At 35.0% G+C, this 18,624-nt stretch overlaps 1 protein-coding gene and 1 long non-coding RNA gene across 4 annotated transcripts in view; one reads left to right on the top strand and one right to left on the bottom strand.

The window, feature by feature from the left end:
* Klhl13 (kelch like family member 13) overlaps nt 1-18,624 on the top strand; it is a 165,694-nt gene that overhangs the window by 67,514 nt on the left and 79,556 nt on the right. For both annotated transcript variants that reach the window (XM_052738090.1, XM_052738047.1), the window contains exon 2: nt 743-814. In XM_052738090.1, the coding sequence (XP_052594050.1) occupies nt 765-814 (50 nt within the window). In that variant the 5' untranslated portion in view covers nt 743-764. The remainder of the gene's footprint in view (nt 1-742; nt 815-18,624) is intronic.
* The window catches only part of LOC128110187 (uncharacterized), a 112,874-nt gene that overhangs the window by 74,955 nt on the left and 19,295 nt on the right, over nt 1-18,624 (bottom strand). The gene's annotated exons all lie outside the window — the stretch shown is intronic.

Here is an 18,624-nt window from a genome sequence, read left to right as displayed (position 1 = left end):
CCAACTGTGGGGCGTTTACCCAACCACCCCCACAGTTCCCCAGAGTTTTCTTGAGTGTGAGCAGCAGGAAATATTAGATAGAAGGATTTATTGCGGAGAATATCGCGGAGATAAACAGATAGAAAATAAAGGATAGCCTTGAGAGGGCCTGGAACCTATTCCAACGGGCCCTGACTGTCTTTGCCCCAGGGTTTTTATAGAGACGCCAAGGGGTGGAGCAAAAGACCTCCTCCCCCAGCACAGCCAAGTGCAGACCATCTCAGACACCTGCACTCAGGCCCGTGGTCCTAATCATCCTCTATGCGGACCTGCTGGGTAAAGCCACGAGAAACCCGAGAACGGGCTCCCACACCCAACCCTATACTTTTCATTTCTTTTGTCTAAACTAACTTCCCACAGACTTCTCAAGCCTACTGAATCAAGTGTCCATAGATAGTCAACACATACAGAGGAATTTAAGTTTGTGTGGACTGTCTATGGATACTCGTTAGCTAATGACTTCACATGAAATTATCAATAATATTATCAATACTATTTAATGATTCAACATCGGGTTTTCAATATATTCTGACTATTGAACTTTGTAAAATGATTCAATTCTGTAATTTTCACAAGATATATTATGGACACTAGGTACATGGATTTATATCATAAGACTTTCATAACTTAAAAACAGCACTATTGTGAAAAGTCTTGATACTGATTTTCAGAATGAATTTTGATTTCTTTTCTTCCTAAATAGGTCTATTCAGCTGTGAGAGGAGATGGATCATCTGCACAGAGGAGAATTGGTTTCTGCAATACTCCGCAACCGGTATTTATGAAAGCAGTTTACTTTATAAGTTTATAATCTATTTTATATGCTTAACATAGAAGGCACTCAATAAATACTTATTTAATGCCTAGCTTAAAATAGGAATTATTTATTAAATAAGTAAGAGAATAACTGAATAATCAGATAAATAGTATTATTAACACTGTGTTCTGACCTAATGAAAAATAGAGAACATACCTAGAAAACACAATAGATATAAAGTGTGAACAACTGGCATATAGCCACTGGAGATTATGATTTAAAATATTAGTTTTAAAAACATTATCTGTGAATAAATACACTCATAGCTTAATAGTAGAAGTCCCAATAAGATTTTTTAAAATAGTACTTCCCTGTGATTATGCATACATTTCTGTCACTAAAATCCAGTTATATGCTTTCCAGGGAGTTACTGTGAGCCATTTAGAGCTCTCCAAGGCAGGCTAAGAATTTAAATTAATGGTTTAAAGAAAAATTGACTTGTTTATGCAGGTGTGAAAGAATATTTCTTCTTCCTAGTATTTTGATTGCAGAGTTTGGGTGAAGCTGTGAATAGTATGTTCCATAGCATTTTCTATGTCCTGGTTATTATGTGTGGTAGGAGTACAGTCTTGAGAAATGTTCTCATTTGTTTTAAACTTCAATTTCATCATCTGTGAAGTGGGGCCAATAATACCTCCATTGCAAGCTCCACTATGGTATGTATGTGCTTGTAATGTGTGTGAGGGGAGAGAGGAAGAGTGCAGTTGGTAGCAGACTTGGCAAATAGTAAGTGCATGTAAGTGCTAGTCTTATTGAAATCTGAGTGTGGCATTTCAATTATTAAAATGTGGCACAGTCATACACTATATATCATTTCCATTAATAATAGATACATATATAACTATGGTCCTATAAGATTATAATGGAGGTGAAAAACCCTATGTAGTCACCCTAATAACATAGGAAAGTTCATTACTCGTGTGCTTGTGAAGATAGTGATAGAAATGAACCTATTTTTCTGCATGTTGTATACAAGTTTACCTTATTATAGTTGTGTGCAGAATATAATAATTAGTAATGATAATAAATGACTGGTACTGGGTTGCATTCCATTATATTATAATTTTAGTATTATTTTAGAATGTGATCCTATTCATATAAAAATGTTTACTATAAAATAGTATGCTGTGTTACACTGACATTAGCCTCATGTGGAATACTTTTACAATGTCTTTTGATTAGTGACTGACCATCTAAGTTTGTATAAATGTATGAATTTGCTATATGCTATGTACACATTGATAAAATTACCTAATGATTTACTTCACAGAACATATCCCCATCATTGAGTCATGATGAATTTGTGAATTTGTGATTCAGGGATATTTTAAACTACAGTTGAATTGTAAGACAAAAATGTGAATGGTTAAGGCAGAAGTGTAATGCATACAAAGTTGTGGCTATTTGACATATAGTATACAATGGGTTTTACATAACAATCCCATTAAGTAATCACATAAGGGATGCTAATGTATTGGGATGTGCACTATCACCATCTTTGGAAGGGTGTGATACTGATCTGTACCGGGAGACTATAAGATGTATTTGCTCAATAACACAGAAATCAGCAAAATGATAAAAATAATTTGTGGTCATGTTTAGTGAAAAGACAGAGAAGACTCCAGCCAAGGAAGCAGGTAGGCTAAATGTAGATCTTCACCTCTCCTTTCTCTCCTCTAAATCCAATCCCCCGGTCTCATCCCCAGCCCTGTAACAGACCACCTGCTGCAGCCTTCTAGCCTCTTCCCCTCTTTTCAGTAGATAAACAGATCTTCCCCTCCAAACTTTGCTGCCGCTGCCTTTCCAGCCACACACTCGCACTCAGTTCTTTATCACAGCCTCCAAATCCAGCAGGTATTCCCTGGGAACCAGCAGGCCACTCCTACCAGGGAGGCAGGTAGCCTGTGAATCTTCCCTATTCCTTCCTCACCTCTAAATCTCATATCCCAGTCTCACCCCCAACTCTGTAGCAGACCACTTGATGAAGTGGGTCTCTCCTCTCCAGTGGATCACACAGATCTTCTCCTACTAACTTCCTACTCACCCATCCTGTTATTATAACCCCCAACTCCAGCAGTAGAAATACAGGAAGGAGAAGAAACTCAGGTCAGAGACATAGAAAATATTTTCAACAAAATCATAGAAGAAAATTTTCCTAACCTAAAGAATATTAAAAGCTGCAAAGGAAAAAGATCAAGTAGCATATAAAGGAAGAATGATTAGAATTACACCTGACTTTTCAGTGGAGACTCTGAAAGCCAGAAGGGCCTGGACATATGTGCTACAGTCTCTAAGAGACCACAGATGCCAGTCCAGACTACTATACCCATCAAAGCTGTTGTGATTGCTATTCTTGGTTATCAATTTGACTACATCTGGAATTAATTAAAAACCCCAAAATAGAGGGCACACATGAGAGTGATTTTGGCTTAATTTGAAGTAGGAAGATCTACTTCTAATTCAGATCTTTGAGGTAGGAAGATATACCTTTAGTTCAGCTATTAAGGCAGGAAGACCCATCTTTAATCCAGATCTAATCTGAGCCATGCCTTTTACTGGAAGCCTAATTAGACATGGGAGGAAAAAAGCTTTTGCTCTTTGCCTACTTGCTCTTGCCTTGCTACTAGTAAGTCCTTACCTTCACTGACATTAGAACCTACTTCTTCAGAATTCCATTGTATACTGAATAACAGCTGAAATACTTAGTCTTGTAGACTGAGCAACTACTGTATTTTTGGACTTTCTGTCCATAGACAGTCAGTGTTGTATTAGCTGGACCACAGCTTGTAAATCATTCTAATAGATCCTCTTTCTCTCTGGACACAAAGCAAGTCTCAACAAATATAAGAAAATTGAAATAAAACCCTGCACGTTCTTTGACCACCATGGATTAGCTTCATATCATAAACAACAAAAACAACAAAGTTTATAAACCCATGGAAACTGAACAACTCACCACTGAAGAATAAATTCATTAAGACAGAAATTGAGAAAGAAATTAAAGTCTTTTTAGAATTGAATGAAAATAAATACACAGCACACCCAAGCTTACAGGACACAATGAAGGCAGTTCTAAGAGGCAAGTTCATAGCAGTAAGTGCCTATATTAAAAAATTGGAGATATCTCATACTAGTAACTTTGCACATCTGAAAGCTCTAGAAAAAAGAAGGAACCACACCCATAATGAGCAGACAGCAGGAAATAATCAAACTCAGGCCTGAAATCAATAAAATAGAAACAACAACAAGCAACCAATACAAAGAATCAATTAAACAAAGAGTTGGTTCTTTGAGAAAATCAATAATATTGTAAAAGACTTATCAAAATTAACTAAAAGTCAGACAGAATGAATATCCAAAATAACAAAATCAGAAATGGAATGGAATACATAACAAGATACCAAGGAAATCAAGAGAAACATAAAGACACAATATATTGGACAAATTGGAAACATCTAAAGGAAATGGATAATTTTCATGATATATAACACTTAAATTTAGATCAAGATCAGATAAGCATTTTAAACAGACCTATAACTCCTAGTGAAATAGGATCAGTAACTGAAAGTCTCCCAAACAGAAAAAGCCTAGGGCCAAGTCGTTTTAGCACAGAATTCTACCAGATTTTTCAAAGAAGAGTCAATGCCCATACTCCAAATTATTCCATAGAATAGGAACAGAAGGAACATTACTTAATTCATGCTATGAGGCCACGGTTACCCTGATACCCAAACAACACAAAGATTCAACAAAGAAAGAGAACTACAGAGCAATTTCCTTTATGAACATAGATGTAAAAATTCTCATTATAATGCTCGCAAACTGATTCCAAGAACACATCAAAAACTTAATCCACCATGAACAAGTAGATGTCATCCTAAAGATGCAAGGATGGTTCAACATACATAAATAAATAAATATAATCCACCATATAAACAAACTGAAAAACAAAGGTCTTTGACAAAATATAATACCCCTACATGATAAAAGTCCTGGAGAGATTAGGGATATAAGGGACATACTTCAACATAATAAGGGCAGTTTGCAGTAAGCTGACAGCCAACATCAAATTAAATGGAGAGAAACTCAAAGCAATTCCCCTAAATTCAGGAATGAGACAAGGCTGTCCACTCACTTCATATCTATTCAATATAGTACTTGAAGTCTTAGCTAGAGCAATAAGTCAAGGCGATTAAGGGGATACAAATAGGAACAGAAGCAGTCAAAAGTATCTTTATGCAGATGAGATGATGATATGAGTGATACATTTCTTCTTTAATTTTCTTATTTTGAATATGTCCTCATTTTCCTTGGATATTATATTATTTCTCTTTTAGTTGCCATGGCAAAATAAGTTAGAAAATTAAAGAGGAAGCATAGGAAATGGCTAAGTGGGGAAACACTTGCCATACAAGTATGAACCTTAGTTCAAATCCCCTATGAAGCTGGGTGTGGTAGCACACGCCTGTAATTTCAGTGCTCCTACAGAAAGATGGGAGGTAGAGACAATCAAATTCTGGAAACTCATGGGCCAGCTAGTCTGGCATAGGTCGTGATCAAACAAAGAGACCCTGTCTCAAGCAAGATGGAAGGCAGTGACTGACACTCATTTTTCTTTTGACTACTCATGTGCTATACCATGTACATACCCACTCTCACACACATGAACATGTACAGACATATAAATTTGTACATTTACACATACAACAAGGAAGAATGTTGTTTGGATCATGATTTTAGAGGTTTCAGTTTGGGATCTGCTGGCTCCATTGCTTTGAGCCTCATGTGAGTTAGAACATCATGGTACCTGAAGATTGTGTCACCTCATTGACATCAGGAAGCAAAATGAGAGTTAAGGGTAGGGTCCCAATATACTCTTTAAGGGCATATCTCAACTGACTGTTTTCTCTGACTAGGACCTACATCCTAACAGTTTACCAGTAGTTACTACCAGGCCTTTATCACATGACTTTTGGGACAATAATTAAAATACAAATCATAACAGACACAAGACTAGGAATGGAATTGCTGGACATACACCTATATGTACTACCTATTCTTAGTATTTTTAATATATTTAGTATTAGGCTTTCTCTGACTAGAAAGTGGTTCCTAGTTGAGGTTTCACTTTATATTTTTCTCATTTGCAGTCATTTGGCCTTTTGTGTGCTTGTGAGCTATTTGCACACTTTTGAGTATATTTTCATGTCTTTTTCCTGGTTAAAATGAGTTGTTTCCTTTTTTAACTTTCCGAGGATTTTACTTTACTTTGGATATGGAGTTAGATGTAGTGTGCATGCTTTTTTACAGTCTTGCCTTCCCATTTTCCTATTTCTTTTTTTTTTCTGGTACTGGAAATTGGATATAGGGCCTCAGTTTGTTCTTTTAGTGAGAAATTTACTTTTTTCCTTTGAAGTTATATTTTTTTCATTTTCAAATATTGTGACTAGTGGTTTTTGTATCTTTCCCAAGAAATCTTTGCTCCTCTACAATTTCAGGCTTTCTTTAGAAAATTATAGAATGTTAGCTTTCACATTATAAGTACACTATTGATCATAAAAGGCATGTACGTGGTCTGAATTTCATATTGAATCAGATTAATTAATAATATCACTGTATAAAAGGAAACCATTTTGTGATTTCAATTCTTAGTTCAATGCTGTTGTCATTGGCATGGTAATTGAATGGGAAGGTGAGGTAAATCTAGTTAAGTTCAGGAAACTGATGTTAGGATCCCTAGCTGATAACATAGCGACTTGATTTCTCTAGCTTATGGCTTTTCTTGTTATGAATATGAGCATTTTGATCAAAAAGTAATTCTTTTTATAAAAAAAAACTCATTTCAGAATGGTGCACAATTCAGACTCATCAAAACCTAAGGAAAAAAGGGACTCATATACATATTCAAATTATGAGTCAATTTTAAATTCTAAATAAAGCAAAACCAGGCACATTATGGAATGTATGAAGAAACTAAGCCCTTTTATTAAGAAAGTTATAATATTGCACAGAACTTAGAAAATGTGAAAATTATTCATACAAACATTGCATCTTTCAACATATTTATCTTGTAAGAAAAACATAAAATGCTGAAAGTACTTGAAAAAAAGCAGATATTTATTTTAAGAAAAAACTCTTAAAAAGATAAAGGTACAAATTTTCCCTTTTATTATATAAAACTATTTTGTCTGAAGTAATTCCAACATTCTTGATGGTAAAAACATAACAATTGTTTTTAAGAAGCAGCAGAAATGGCCATCATCACCATTATTTAATAATACCTATAAGTTTAGTCCAGCATAAAAATGGAGACAAAATAAACAACTTTTGAATGCTAAATAGTCTTGCAAAAAGTAGACGTTGACATTCAAAGGAATGGACCTGTGCCTTTATCTTGCACCAATCACAAAAATAAACCCCAGATGGATTAAACATCTAAGCATAAGATCCAGGATAATAAAATTCCTAGATGGAAATGTAGAGAAAGCCCTCTTTGATATTGTTGACATTGGCAGTGATTTTGATATAATATTAAAAGCTCAGGCAACAGTTAACAAAAATAAACTAGTTGAGACTACACTACAAACTTCTGTATGGGAGCTAGAGAGATGGCTCAGTGGTTAAAAGCACTTACAGAGGAGCCAGGTTTCATTGCCAGTATCCATATGGTTGCTTATAAACATCTGCAGCTCCAGTTCCATGGGATCCAAGGCCTTCTTCAAGCCTCTAAGAACACCGGGCATTCATGTGGTGCACATACAAACAAAATACTCATATACATAAAATAAAAAGAAATAAATACTTTTGAAAAACGCTTTTGTGTGACAAAGCAGTTAACAAAATGGAAAGACAGATTGACAGAAAGTGTTTAAACCCAAAGGATAAGTTTAAGAAAGGATGTAGATATTATAAGTAAACCCGTGTATTACACTGGTAGGAATATATATTCATACAACCGTTGTTGAAAACAGGGTGTAGGTTCCTCAAAAAGCAGTCTAGACCTACTATGTGACTCAGAAATCCTTGTGTTTAGTGTATGAGGAAATGAAATATGCAATTTACCTTTACACCCATGTTCATTATAGCATCATTCACAATAACCAAGAGATGAAAAACTACCTCTAATATAATGAACAAATGAATTGTTACATATAAAATCACAGTGGAATAGTGTCCAGTCTTTTTAAAATGGACACAGCCATTTGCCACAACATTGGATGAATCAGGAGACATTTTGCTAAGTGAAATGAGACAAATGTCGATCTACCTATGGGATCTAAGGAAAACAACCAACCAACCAACCTCAGAGGCAAAAAGTAGTAACCATGGGCAGGGAGTAAGAAAAAAGGGGGGAAATAGGTCATAAGGTACAAATTTATACTTAGGTAGTTTGCAAAGTTCTAGAGATGTGAAGGGCAGCTTGAGAATAGTAGTTAAGAAGGTAGTGTTTGATTAAAATTTGCTGAGAGAGTAGATTTTAGGAGCTTTCACTAAAGATGACAAATATGGAAGGTGATGGAAATGTTCATTTATTTGAGTATTAGTAATTGTTTCACTATGTCTACATGTACTAAAACGCCATGATATATACCTTAAATGTATACCATAAAAGATATAAATAGATGTTAGAAGAGAATATATTCATATACCTATAAAAGCTATACATGACTTTTTAAAAAAGATTTATTTATTTATGTATAAGGGTGTTTTGTCTACATGTACATTTGCACACCATAAGAAGGTACTGTATTCTACAGGACTACAGTTATAGATAGTAATGAGCCACACTTTGGGTGCTGGGAATTGAACTCAGGATTTCTGGAAGAACAGCCAATGCTCTTAACCACTGAGCCATCTCTCTAGCCCCAAGTTATACAAGATTTTAAAAAATCAATAAAGGACTATAAAAAGTAATTTATAAATAAAAACTAAAATAACAATACCTTTTTATTTGTATTAGTAGTGGCCACTTCATCATTTTTTTTTTTTTTTTTTGGTTTTTCGAGACAGGGTTTCTCTGTGTAGCTTTGGGCCTTTCCTGGAACTCGCTTTATAGACCAGGTTGGCCTGGCTTCGAACTCACAGAGATCCGCCTGACTGCCTCCCGAGTGCTGGGATTAAAGGTGTGCACCACCACCGCCCAGCAGTAGTGGCCACTTCAAAGATCCAATGAAAAACATTCCCCATAAAATAACTGCAAAGCATAAATATTTAATAATAATCTCATCTGCAACTCATAGGACCTATGTGAACCTAATATTTAAATTCTCAGCAGTAAGGCAGAGTACTTACAGTATGATCTAATTACAAGACTAAAACTGCTGGTCAAATATAAATTCTCCCTAGATCATTGTATAGATTCTGTAGCTTTCTCTTAAGTTTAGGAAAATGCCTGGTGTTTCATCTCATCTTTCACTGCTGTGCAGTAGAGCATGCAAATCTGAAACATATTCATGAAGCTATAAGGGAAAAAAGTTAATGATTTTTGCTGTCAAGGGAAAAATAAAGAGGATTAGAAGAGGTGGGCAGAAGCCAAGTTAGGAGTTTGATGTGTGAAGCAATTGCTGCATGTGCTGTATTGCACTGTGTTGTGTTGTATGGGTGTGAATGTGCCACAAACTACTTACTGAAGCTTGCAAAGAGAACTGACACCTGTATAAGTTATTTGGGGAAGGAGAGTTGGAGATTTTATGAGACCAACTGCCTATTGTAGCAGCCAGAGTGAGAAGTGAAAGACCACAATGGATGGCAGTGGAATTGAAAGAATGGACTGTGGAATATTTAGGTTAAATTTGAAAACACTCAGTGGCCAACTGGACTAGAAGAATTTTGAAATTCATAGCATGGTAATGCCACCAAGGTTGTCCTCTTGTTTCTGTCAGAATGCAACCTATTTTTCCATACTCACATCAAATTCGATGCTCTCTGATCAGCCAGATGGTCCAAGAGGGTCTCTTGGCTTCTGACTTGTTTAATACATTTATTACATGACTTTTATCTTCACCTTGAAGTAATTTGAGCTTGTTGATACCTATGACATTGTTCATTGAACTGTTTCAGAGCATGAATGACTTAACAAATGCATTTTATGTCATTTATAGTATATAATGCGGGAGTTTGCACACAATTGGTGCACAATAAATACAGAAATTGGAGCCCTGATGCAGTCATTTGTTGCTAGTGATTTTGCTTGGTTAGACAGTTTAAGGTGGTTTTCATGTATTTCTTGGAATCAGCTATCACTATAATTAAGAAACTAGATGTTGACAATCTTAAGAAGTGATGTGAGATAATTTAAATTCTAGAAATAGCCCAGATTTGTTTTTGCTTGTTTGTGTGTGTGTTTTATTTTCAATTCTTTTTCACACTTTTCCTGTGGGACTCAGATATTTTAACTGGTATAATATGTAGTCACTTCTTCCCCTACCATGTTTCTGTGCTAGAACTAGACTGTTTTATCTACTTAGATCTGATTCCAGGATGTCTGCCTGGCTCAGACAGTAGAGTTGCCTCACATAATCTATAAATACAATTTAAGTAACTTATCTAAATTGTAAATTCTCACAAAATTTTTAGTGTTAGTGAAATTTATATTTTCATATTAATTTTCTAATTTTTCAGGTTCCTAATTTCCTGTTCAGATTGAGCTTGTGAGTTTAATTGCCTTATACATAAGATTTGATTTAATTTTTGTATCAATCCATTAAGGATCAGTAGTTAGTTCCTCCACTTTAATTTAGAGTCCTGTTTTGTGATTTTTTTTTATGTTTATGGACCTTTTCCACAAGGCTAGTATATTGTAACATTTGGCCAAGCTTTTAATAGTCCTTTGATTTTCTTTTTTTTTTTTTCAGGTTTTTATTTTTTATTTTTTTGGTTTTTCGAGACAGGATTTCTCTCTGTAGTTTTGGAGCCTGTCCTGGAACTCCCTCTGTAGACCAGGCTGGCCTTGAACTCAGGGAGATCCACTTGCCTCTGCCTCCGGAGTGCTGGGATTAAAGGCATGTACGACTACCACCCGGCTTTCCTTTGATTTTCATATGAGAAAATTTCTAATGAGTGAAACAACTATGTTAGTAATCATTTTGTAATAGTATATGATGTCAGATGAACACAGAGCTAGGAATGAAGTCATGTGATATTTTAAAATATTCAGCATTTATTATTTTCAAAGTGTGTACATCTGTAAAATATGAAAGCTGGAAATATTAGCCCCTCCTTTTGAGTTATAATCTAGACTCATACCTATGAGTACATAGTGGGCACTAAATACAAACATATTTGGTTAACTTTATGGAAAATTAATTTAATAAAGTTATTACTTACCAAAGATCTGGCCTATTACTTTTTCATGATTTATGTTTCTAAACTGGAGTGAAGACATTTTTGTGCTTTTGATTATGTCAAGCATTCTCCTAGAAGAGGGATACAGACAGAGGATAAAACCTAAAATACTGAGGCCATTTGCTTTTCATACAGTTGGCTCATTTTGCTTTAGAAATCATGTGAATTTTGGTTATATCCTAGTATTGCCCCAAGATCTTACAATAGATCCAAATTATTGTATTTTCTCATCACCGAAAGGCTATATATATTTATACAAATGGCATGTACATTTTAGTAATGTTGCATGTTTTATCATCTAGAGGAATTTTCCAGGACAAACAAAGTTTTTCTGTTCCTAGGGAGAAAAAAATGCTACTAGATCTCTCTTTTTCTACCATGTCTTATGTTATTCATAATTTGGATCATATTCTAACATTCATCTTGTACAGTTCATCTTGTAACAGCCATTCTGTTAATCTTTGCCTGTGTGTTGATAATGTCATATATCAGATCTAAACCTTTTTCCTGAATCTCAGGCTAAAAGTTTATTATTCCCACTTTCTGTCATTTGGGATGGTAGATGGCATTATGTAACACATATTTATTGTTTATCATTACCGTATTATGTAACACATGGAGAAAGTGTATATGCAAAGTAACAAAATAGCCAAAGACAATGTTTATTAAGGCCTTAGTGTATGTTCTTTCTAGTCTTTTGATGCACTTTTGAATGTCAACAAGTTATAAGGATGGAATGGGGTCTGTTGTAGTAGTTGGTTAGGAGAAGGGGCTCTTACCACATTCTACTCAAGCCCTACTTTTACTATCTGTGTAAACTATGGAAGGTGCTTTCACTTCTCAAATTCTGTTTCATCTCTAAACTAATATCACACTGTATAGGATATATGTATGTGTATTCATGTATGTAGACATGCATACTTATACATATATGTGTGTGGACTAAATGAAATAGATCTAAGACAGTTAAATTCCTGGAGTGTAGTGAATGTTTAGTAGGAACACTGTTTGATTACATGGTGTATTGTGCCTTTATCTCTTTCCTAGTTATATCATGAAAATGTTTACATGTCAATAAAGACTTGAAGTACACAAAATAGATGCACATTGTAAACTATTACGTGGTACAGATAATTTCTTAATACTAATTTTTACATTTTGAAGTGTTACTAGTTTCAGCTGTCATAGTTTCTCATTTTGCTTTTCTTCTAGTTTTGATTTTGTTATGCACTATAATACCTATAGCTATGGCTTGCACATGATTAGCTGCTAAACTAATATTTGCCAAATGAAAAAGTAAATGAATTAAGTGTAATTTATCATGAACAAAGCATGGAATCTGACTCCACGAAGGCATTATTTATAAATACCATCACAACAAATTATGTGAGAAAGCCAAACACTAAAAATTATGGTTGTGTGGAGAGGAAAAAAGCAACTTAAAATCTGAAGTATGTAAATTGTTTTCTCTTCTGATTTCTCTTTTTCAATTTGACTGGTTCACAAAATGTGAACTCATGGGAAACATTTCCTTGAAAGCTATTAAAGTGAGTGTAACTTTACTTTCATACTCATTCCTAGCCAATAAAGATGCCCTTTTCTGTTTTGTTGAAAGGAAGTGCATTGTTGTACATAATTTTGAGTGTCGCAATGTTCCCTGAATATATGTTTAATCTAGGTAGATGAAATTCATGTGACCTTACAGTATTTGGGAGCATTGGACTAGGAAGTAATTTTTCAGGCTAAATACATCCACAGGATCTAATTATGGTTGGGATTCTTTGACACGGATGGATTCTTGCTTAGAAGATCTTCTTGGTTGCATTTTCTTGGCCAGATTGAGTAATGGACTTAATGCCCTGCATGAAGGCTGATCTGTGTTGAGGAATGGCAGTGTCAAACAGTGAAGTGAGCTAACATCAGTGTTTGTTGTTTATGTTCCTATCCATTACATGAAGCTAATAACCCCCATATCACAAGTATAAAATAAATTAGTACTTATGAACCAACTATGGGGTGAGGAAGAACACACTGGAATGTGTCATTTTGATGAACTATTTATATAGCATAGAGTAATCGAATAGAAACAATAGAGGTGCAAAATTCTCGACCTAGCAAGTTTGTCTAGAAAATGGACTTGATGAAAACAAATATTTGATATAGATGGATTGCTCCTTGCTTTAAGAACTATCTACCTTTTCTGTCTAAACCATGTGTCAGTTACTTATGCTCTTTCAATTTCAAATTAACCTTTTTATTTTCTTGCTTTGAGAAAAGGCCCTGGGCCCTTTCAAATGTTCCTTTTCTTTACCACTTAGCCACCAAAGTTGTGTCAATAGATGTACTGGAAAGTTAGGTCAGGAAGGAGTGGTTTGTTTTCTGATGTCTGTTTTCTCAGCAGGCCTTTCCTTGGACATCTTCAGTGGTGTTTATCTTTTTCATCCAGTAGTCAGTAGTTTTTTCCTCATGTCCATAGCAGCAGATTTATTGCAGAGTACTTCTGGTAGGAAATTGTCTAGGAGTTCCCAATGTTACAGATGATAAATTTCTGGGAATTCTACTGCATAAACAACACTAACTTCTTTGCATTGAACCAGATGTTTGTCCTCTCCAGTAAAGTATAGGTACCATCCTGCATGGGAGATGCTTCTTTGGTCATTTAATCTAAGTCGTAAGGGGGCTCATTGCATCTGGTAGCTGTAACTCTTGTAGTTAGAATTCACTTTATGTACTACTACTCAGTTTCTCATGACTCCATTCTCATGCCATTCCAGTCCTTTGATATCGTGGGTTTTTTTTAACCTTCAGAAATTAGGCTAAGGCAGGTGAAGCCAATTTATTGTGTTGTAGTTGAACTAGATCAAAATAACACATTTCAAGTTTCCTTTAAGGTGATGTCTTACAATCCCAGAAAGATAAGCATTTCTCCCTGTTGGGTCTCTATGTGTTATGTCTTTGTCTCTCATCTCTGTCTCCATGTCTACTGCCTTTAATACTAAGAACTTTACTGTTCTTATTCTTTTCAATCTGTCTCAGTCTTTATGAACTTGGTTTCCTTTTTTTTATTAAGTTGGTTCTTAGTCCCAGCTTTGCTGATAACAAACTATCATTTGACTTCCATGGGTCTCAACTTCCTTCTTGGCACCATAGAGCTATAAAAGATGACAAATTAATGAAATGACAAATATAAATGTGTTTTGTAATTAATAGGGTGCTATAGAGAGGCAAGATGATATTACTTGTGTTTATTACATAGATGGTTTTCCCTTTTATGTGCTTAATATTTTAATTGCCATTTATTTTAAAAGCCTTGAGGTACACTCAAGGATGCTTATAGCCTAATAAAACTTATTAAAATACATAGAATTATTAGATGGCATTGAATGTACAGGGTGCTAAAATAGGTGAGAAAATCAGACTAAAACAAACCTCATAATTAGAATTTAATTATGGCCTCAGGATCCATGGTTTAGTTCCAAGAAAAGCCACCTGATCTTGAAGTATCTAAGCTGTCATCTGCTAAATGGCTGTGATGTTCATGGGACTTGAGTTAGGCACTTTACATATATTATAAACACTAACCTTTATATTTGTTTTATAATCATTTTATTATCTTGGAATTATTTTCAAAATATTTTGCTTGTGGACAAATTTGTGTCTTCACATAGAAAATTTAGTTTTTAATGTAACTTTTCAATTTTATACTACTTGTATATATTAATGGACACTTGCATTCAAAAATGGTTTAAATTTTGTTTTACTTCAGAACAAGAGTAAATGCAAAGACTTTATGATAGTCTGTATACCATAAAAATTAAATTATACTTGCCATAAGATGAAGAATATTCTAGAGGATGACATGCTTGGTTGTATATAAAAAGAAATGGAGCATGCAATTTAAATTAGTGATTATTATTTGAACCAAAGTGTCCTGTTAAATGAAAGGATGACCACATTTTCTCAGAGAGATATGAGTCCATGAATTGTTAGTTTGAAGATAAGATTTAAGCTTACTTTTTGATGGTAATGCAATATATGAGGATAGCTCCTATTAGAGCAGATGTTTCTAGCAGATGCTGTGTTTTGTACTGGATATAGAAAGCACAATTTGAATAGATTCTCTATTTTAATGATTACTAGAAGAAAACCCTGCTGTATCACACTTATGACTTAATGGATGTTATTGCTTAAGACTAGAGCAGGTACCACTACACTAGTGCAGTGCTCTGGCATGCCCAAGAATGCATTTCTGCATTGTTTGCATGGATACTTCAGACCTTCCTTTATTAAAAGAAACATAAAAGTCTCTTATAGTATACATAATTGTGAAGTGGAATAACCAGATCTGCGGGTTATTTTTTCTGTTTTGTTGTTTGAAGTCATCATGATTCAGCAAATAAAAACTGAATTAAAAAAATAAGCAGACCTAGGCTATGAGGGATATGGTAGTATTAAGGGATGGTTTTGATGAACTCATTGATGTATCCTTTGACTGTATATGAATACAATATTAACTAGGTGTTCAAATTATTTGCTGCTGTTATATAATAATTGTATGCAAAACAAGTATCCAACAAAAATGAAATAATTTGACATTTTTATAAGCATAATGAGAATGATGTTTTTCTTTGCATGTCATACATATAGAAACACATTTTGATGTGAAAACTTTGAATAACATTGCTTCTTTGAAACATATAAACACACAAAGAAGGCTATCTAAAACCTACACAAGAGATTCAGTCTTTCCAATGGTCATCATAGAACCTTATGAATTAGAAATACCATGTCTAGGTATATCTCTGGAGGAATTTAAAACTAATGGTCAAAAACTAATGCTTAAACAAATGTATGCGCATGTGAAGGCAGCCCTATTCACTATAGCCAACAGGTGAAAATTGGCGATGGGGAGCAAATCTTTCATGAATATAAATTTTATCTGGGGGAATAAATTTAGTTGGCAACAACTTTGGTGGAGTGGCTCCCTAACATTCTGAATACAGTAGATACCTCGAAAGTGTTCACTTAAGTCATTAATTTTATTTCATATAACCGTCAGTTCAAAAAACAACTACCAACAAAGATGCCCACCCAATAGTGTGGTGTGTGTGGTACTATGTGTGATGATGTTAGGTTGTTCACAAATATTACCTGTTATAGGAGCCATCTATCTCTTTTGACAAGTTGTTTTTATCAGTGGTAAATTATATCCATTTTCTAGTCACAGTCACGGGGATTTTTGTTTTAAAATAAATGTTCAGTTTTAGTATTGATTTAAAACAAAAGTAAACAATAAAGTTTCCACTGAGATGACAAATGAAGACGAGTCACAGATGACTGAAAAATGGAAACTTCAAGAAACACTGTTTTCTGTGCTCAAGGGAATTTATTTTTAATGAGTACATATTGAACATTAGTTTCAGCTCATCAAAATTGAACAAAGACGTAGTTTTTGCCTTTGGAGCTCTCATCCTAAGAAGGGTGATAAGTCACGCTTATCAATAATTCCAAGAATCAGAATGTGCCAAGTTCTTGAACAGAGGACAAAGTGAGTTCATAGTAAGGTTCCTGTTTGGTTAGCAATACAATATGGAGAAAATAAACTAAAGGGGAAGACCCTCAACCTAATTTAGGTACTGTTGCTCTGTTAGGACCCCTCTACCTCTACCTTTTTCTCTATCAGTAAACTGAACGTCATCTAGATTCCAGCTCTCCTTTATCCCCTCACATAAGGAGATAATATACCAGGGACTTATGAATATATGACTTTTTGAGCTAGACTGCTTTGACGCAAATTCAAGGTCCAATATTTATATAACCGTGTAACTGTAGTCATGTTGCTTTGTTATTCTGTGTCTTAGTTTTGTATTTTGGAAAGAATATTATCAAAACTTAATTATAAGGATATAGTAAGGATTAAGTAAATTCAGTGATCAAGTGGGTGAAACACTTTTAATACTATTTGGCACATAGTCAGTGATAAACATTAGCTAATGAGACTTGTATATTCTTTTTCATAAAAATCCCTTTGACTGTCTTCCAATACTACTGTCTTATTTTGACCTGATTTAGTCACCGTTGGAATTGTGCCCTGACTAGTGCTGTATCCTCCTTGCTCTCTACTCGCCTCTGACTTGATGCTTTACATGCTCTTGCTTATTTATAAATACCCAGTTCAGATGTCATCTCTGTGAAGTGTTCTCTGATTTCTGCCCTAGTACAGTTAAGGCTATTGATGTTCATTTATGTCACCTCGAGCCTAATGCATGTACTTCACATCTCATGTCCCTTTGGCCATTATCACATTGAAATGGGGACCTGAATTTATTCAGTATTGATGTACCAGCCTAAGCACAGCCCCTGGAACAAAGTAGATGTTTATTAAATGCTTGAGTAGCTGACTGAAGGACCTCTGCCTGTAGGTAGTTGGCTTACAGTCTTCATTAGAATGCTGCAGTGAACACACATGAGGAGAAACAGCTGGATATGTGTGGTAAGTGCTGGAAGAGTTTAGAATATGCCATTTGGTTACCTTTAGAGTAACCAAATTATATTTGAAATGTAAGAAAAGGCAGAACTTCTGTGAAAACAGGAGGTCATACACAATCTGTGCAAGGGATTTACTTGCAGATCAGTTTTTTGAACATTACATATCACATCTATGATGGTGAAATTTGTCGCCCTCATACAATAACTACAATTACTGTAGTTAATCTACTTACATAGTCAGTGTACCCCTTGAACAGTACCAGCCTGAATCCCAGAGCCATATAGAAGCAGAGCATCAGGAAAGATGTGTTAGATTTTGGACCAGAAGCCAGAGTTGTGGAGGAAGTTGAGCTTTGTTGTTTTTGTATGCTTTTGTCAACATCCAGTCTCCGTCTTCTACAGCCCTTTCTATTTATTTTTCCCTTCCCTTTCTTCCCTCAATATTGTCACATGTAGTATCCCCTTGCTATATTTCAAATTAATGTTTTTTCTCTTTGTTGTTACATATGTGTGGATATATGTATGTATGTGTATATGTATTCCTAAATATATAAATATGATTATCTATGTAGGGGTGTGTGTGTGTGTGTGTGTGTGTGTGTGTGTGTGTGTGTGTGCGCGCCATTGCACACTTGTGAAAGTCAAATGACAACTTCTGCGATTCAGTTCACTATGTGGATCCCAGAGATAGAACTCAGGTTACCAGGGTTGGCAGCAAGGGTCCTTACCTACTGAGACCCATTTCCTTGATTTCTACTATCTTCCAAAGTTCCTTTGTTCTGCTAACATTCTTGTAATAGTGTCCTGCCTAATATTGCCAGGGTTACAGAAGTCTTTCTCATAGTCCAGCCAGCTTCAGTCCCTCAGGGCAAAAGCTCTTTGCTATTTGAAGAGACTTGGTTGAACTAATTCACACTAATGTGTGAATAGCTGAC

The sequence above is a fragment of the Peromyscus californicus genome, unplaced genomic scaffold (genome assembly GCF_007827085.1).
Source record: "Peromyscus californicus insignis strain IS unplaced genomic scaffold, ASM782708v3 Scaffold_10__1_contigs__length_136768540, whole genome shotgun sequence".
Taxonomy (NCBI): domain Eukaryota; kingdom Metazoa; phylum Chordata; class Mammalia; order Rodentia; family Cricetidae; genus Peromyscus; species Peromyscus californicus.
The sequence above is the reverse complement of the archived record's forward strand: the minus strand, read 5'-3'. Positions and strand labels throughout refer to the sequence as shown.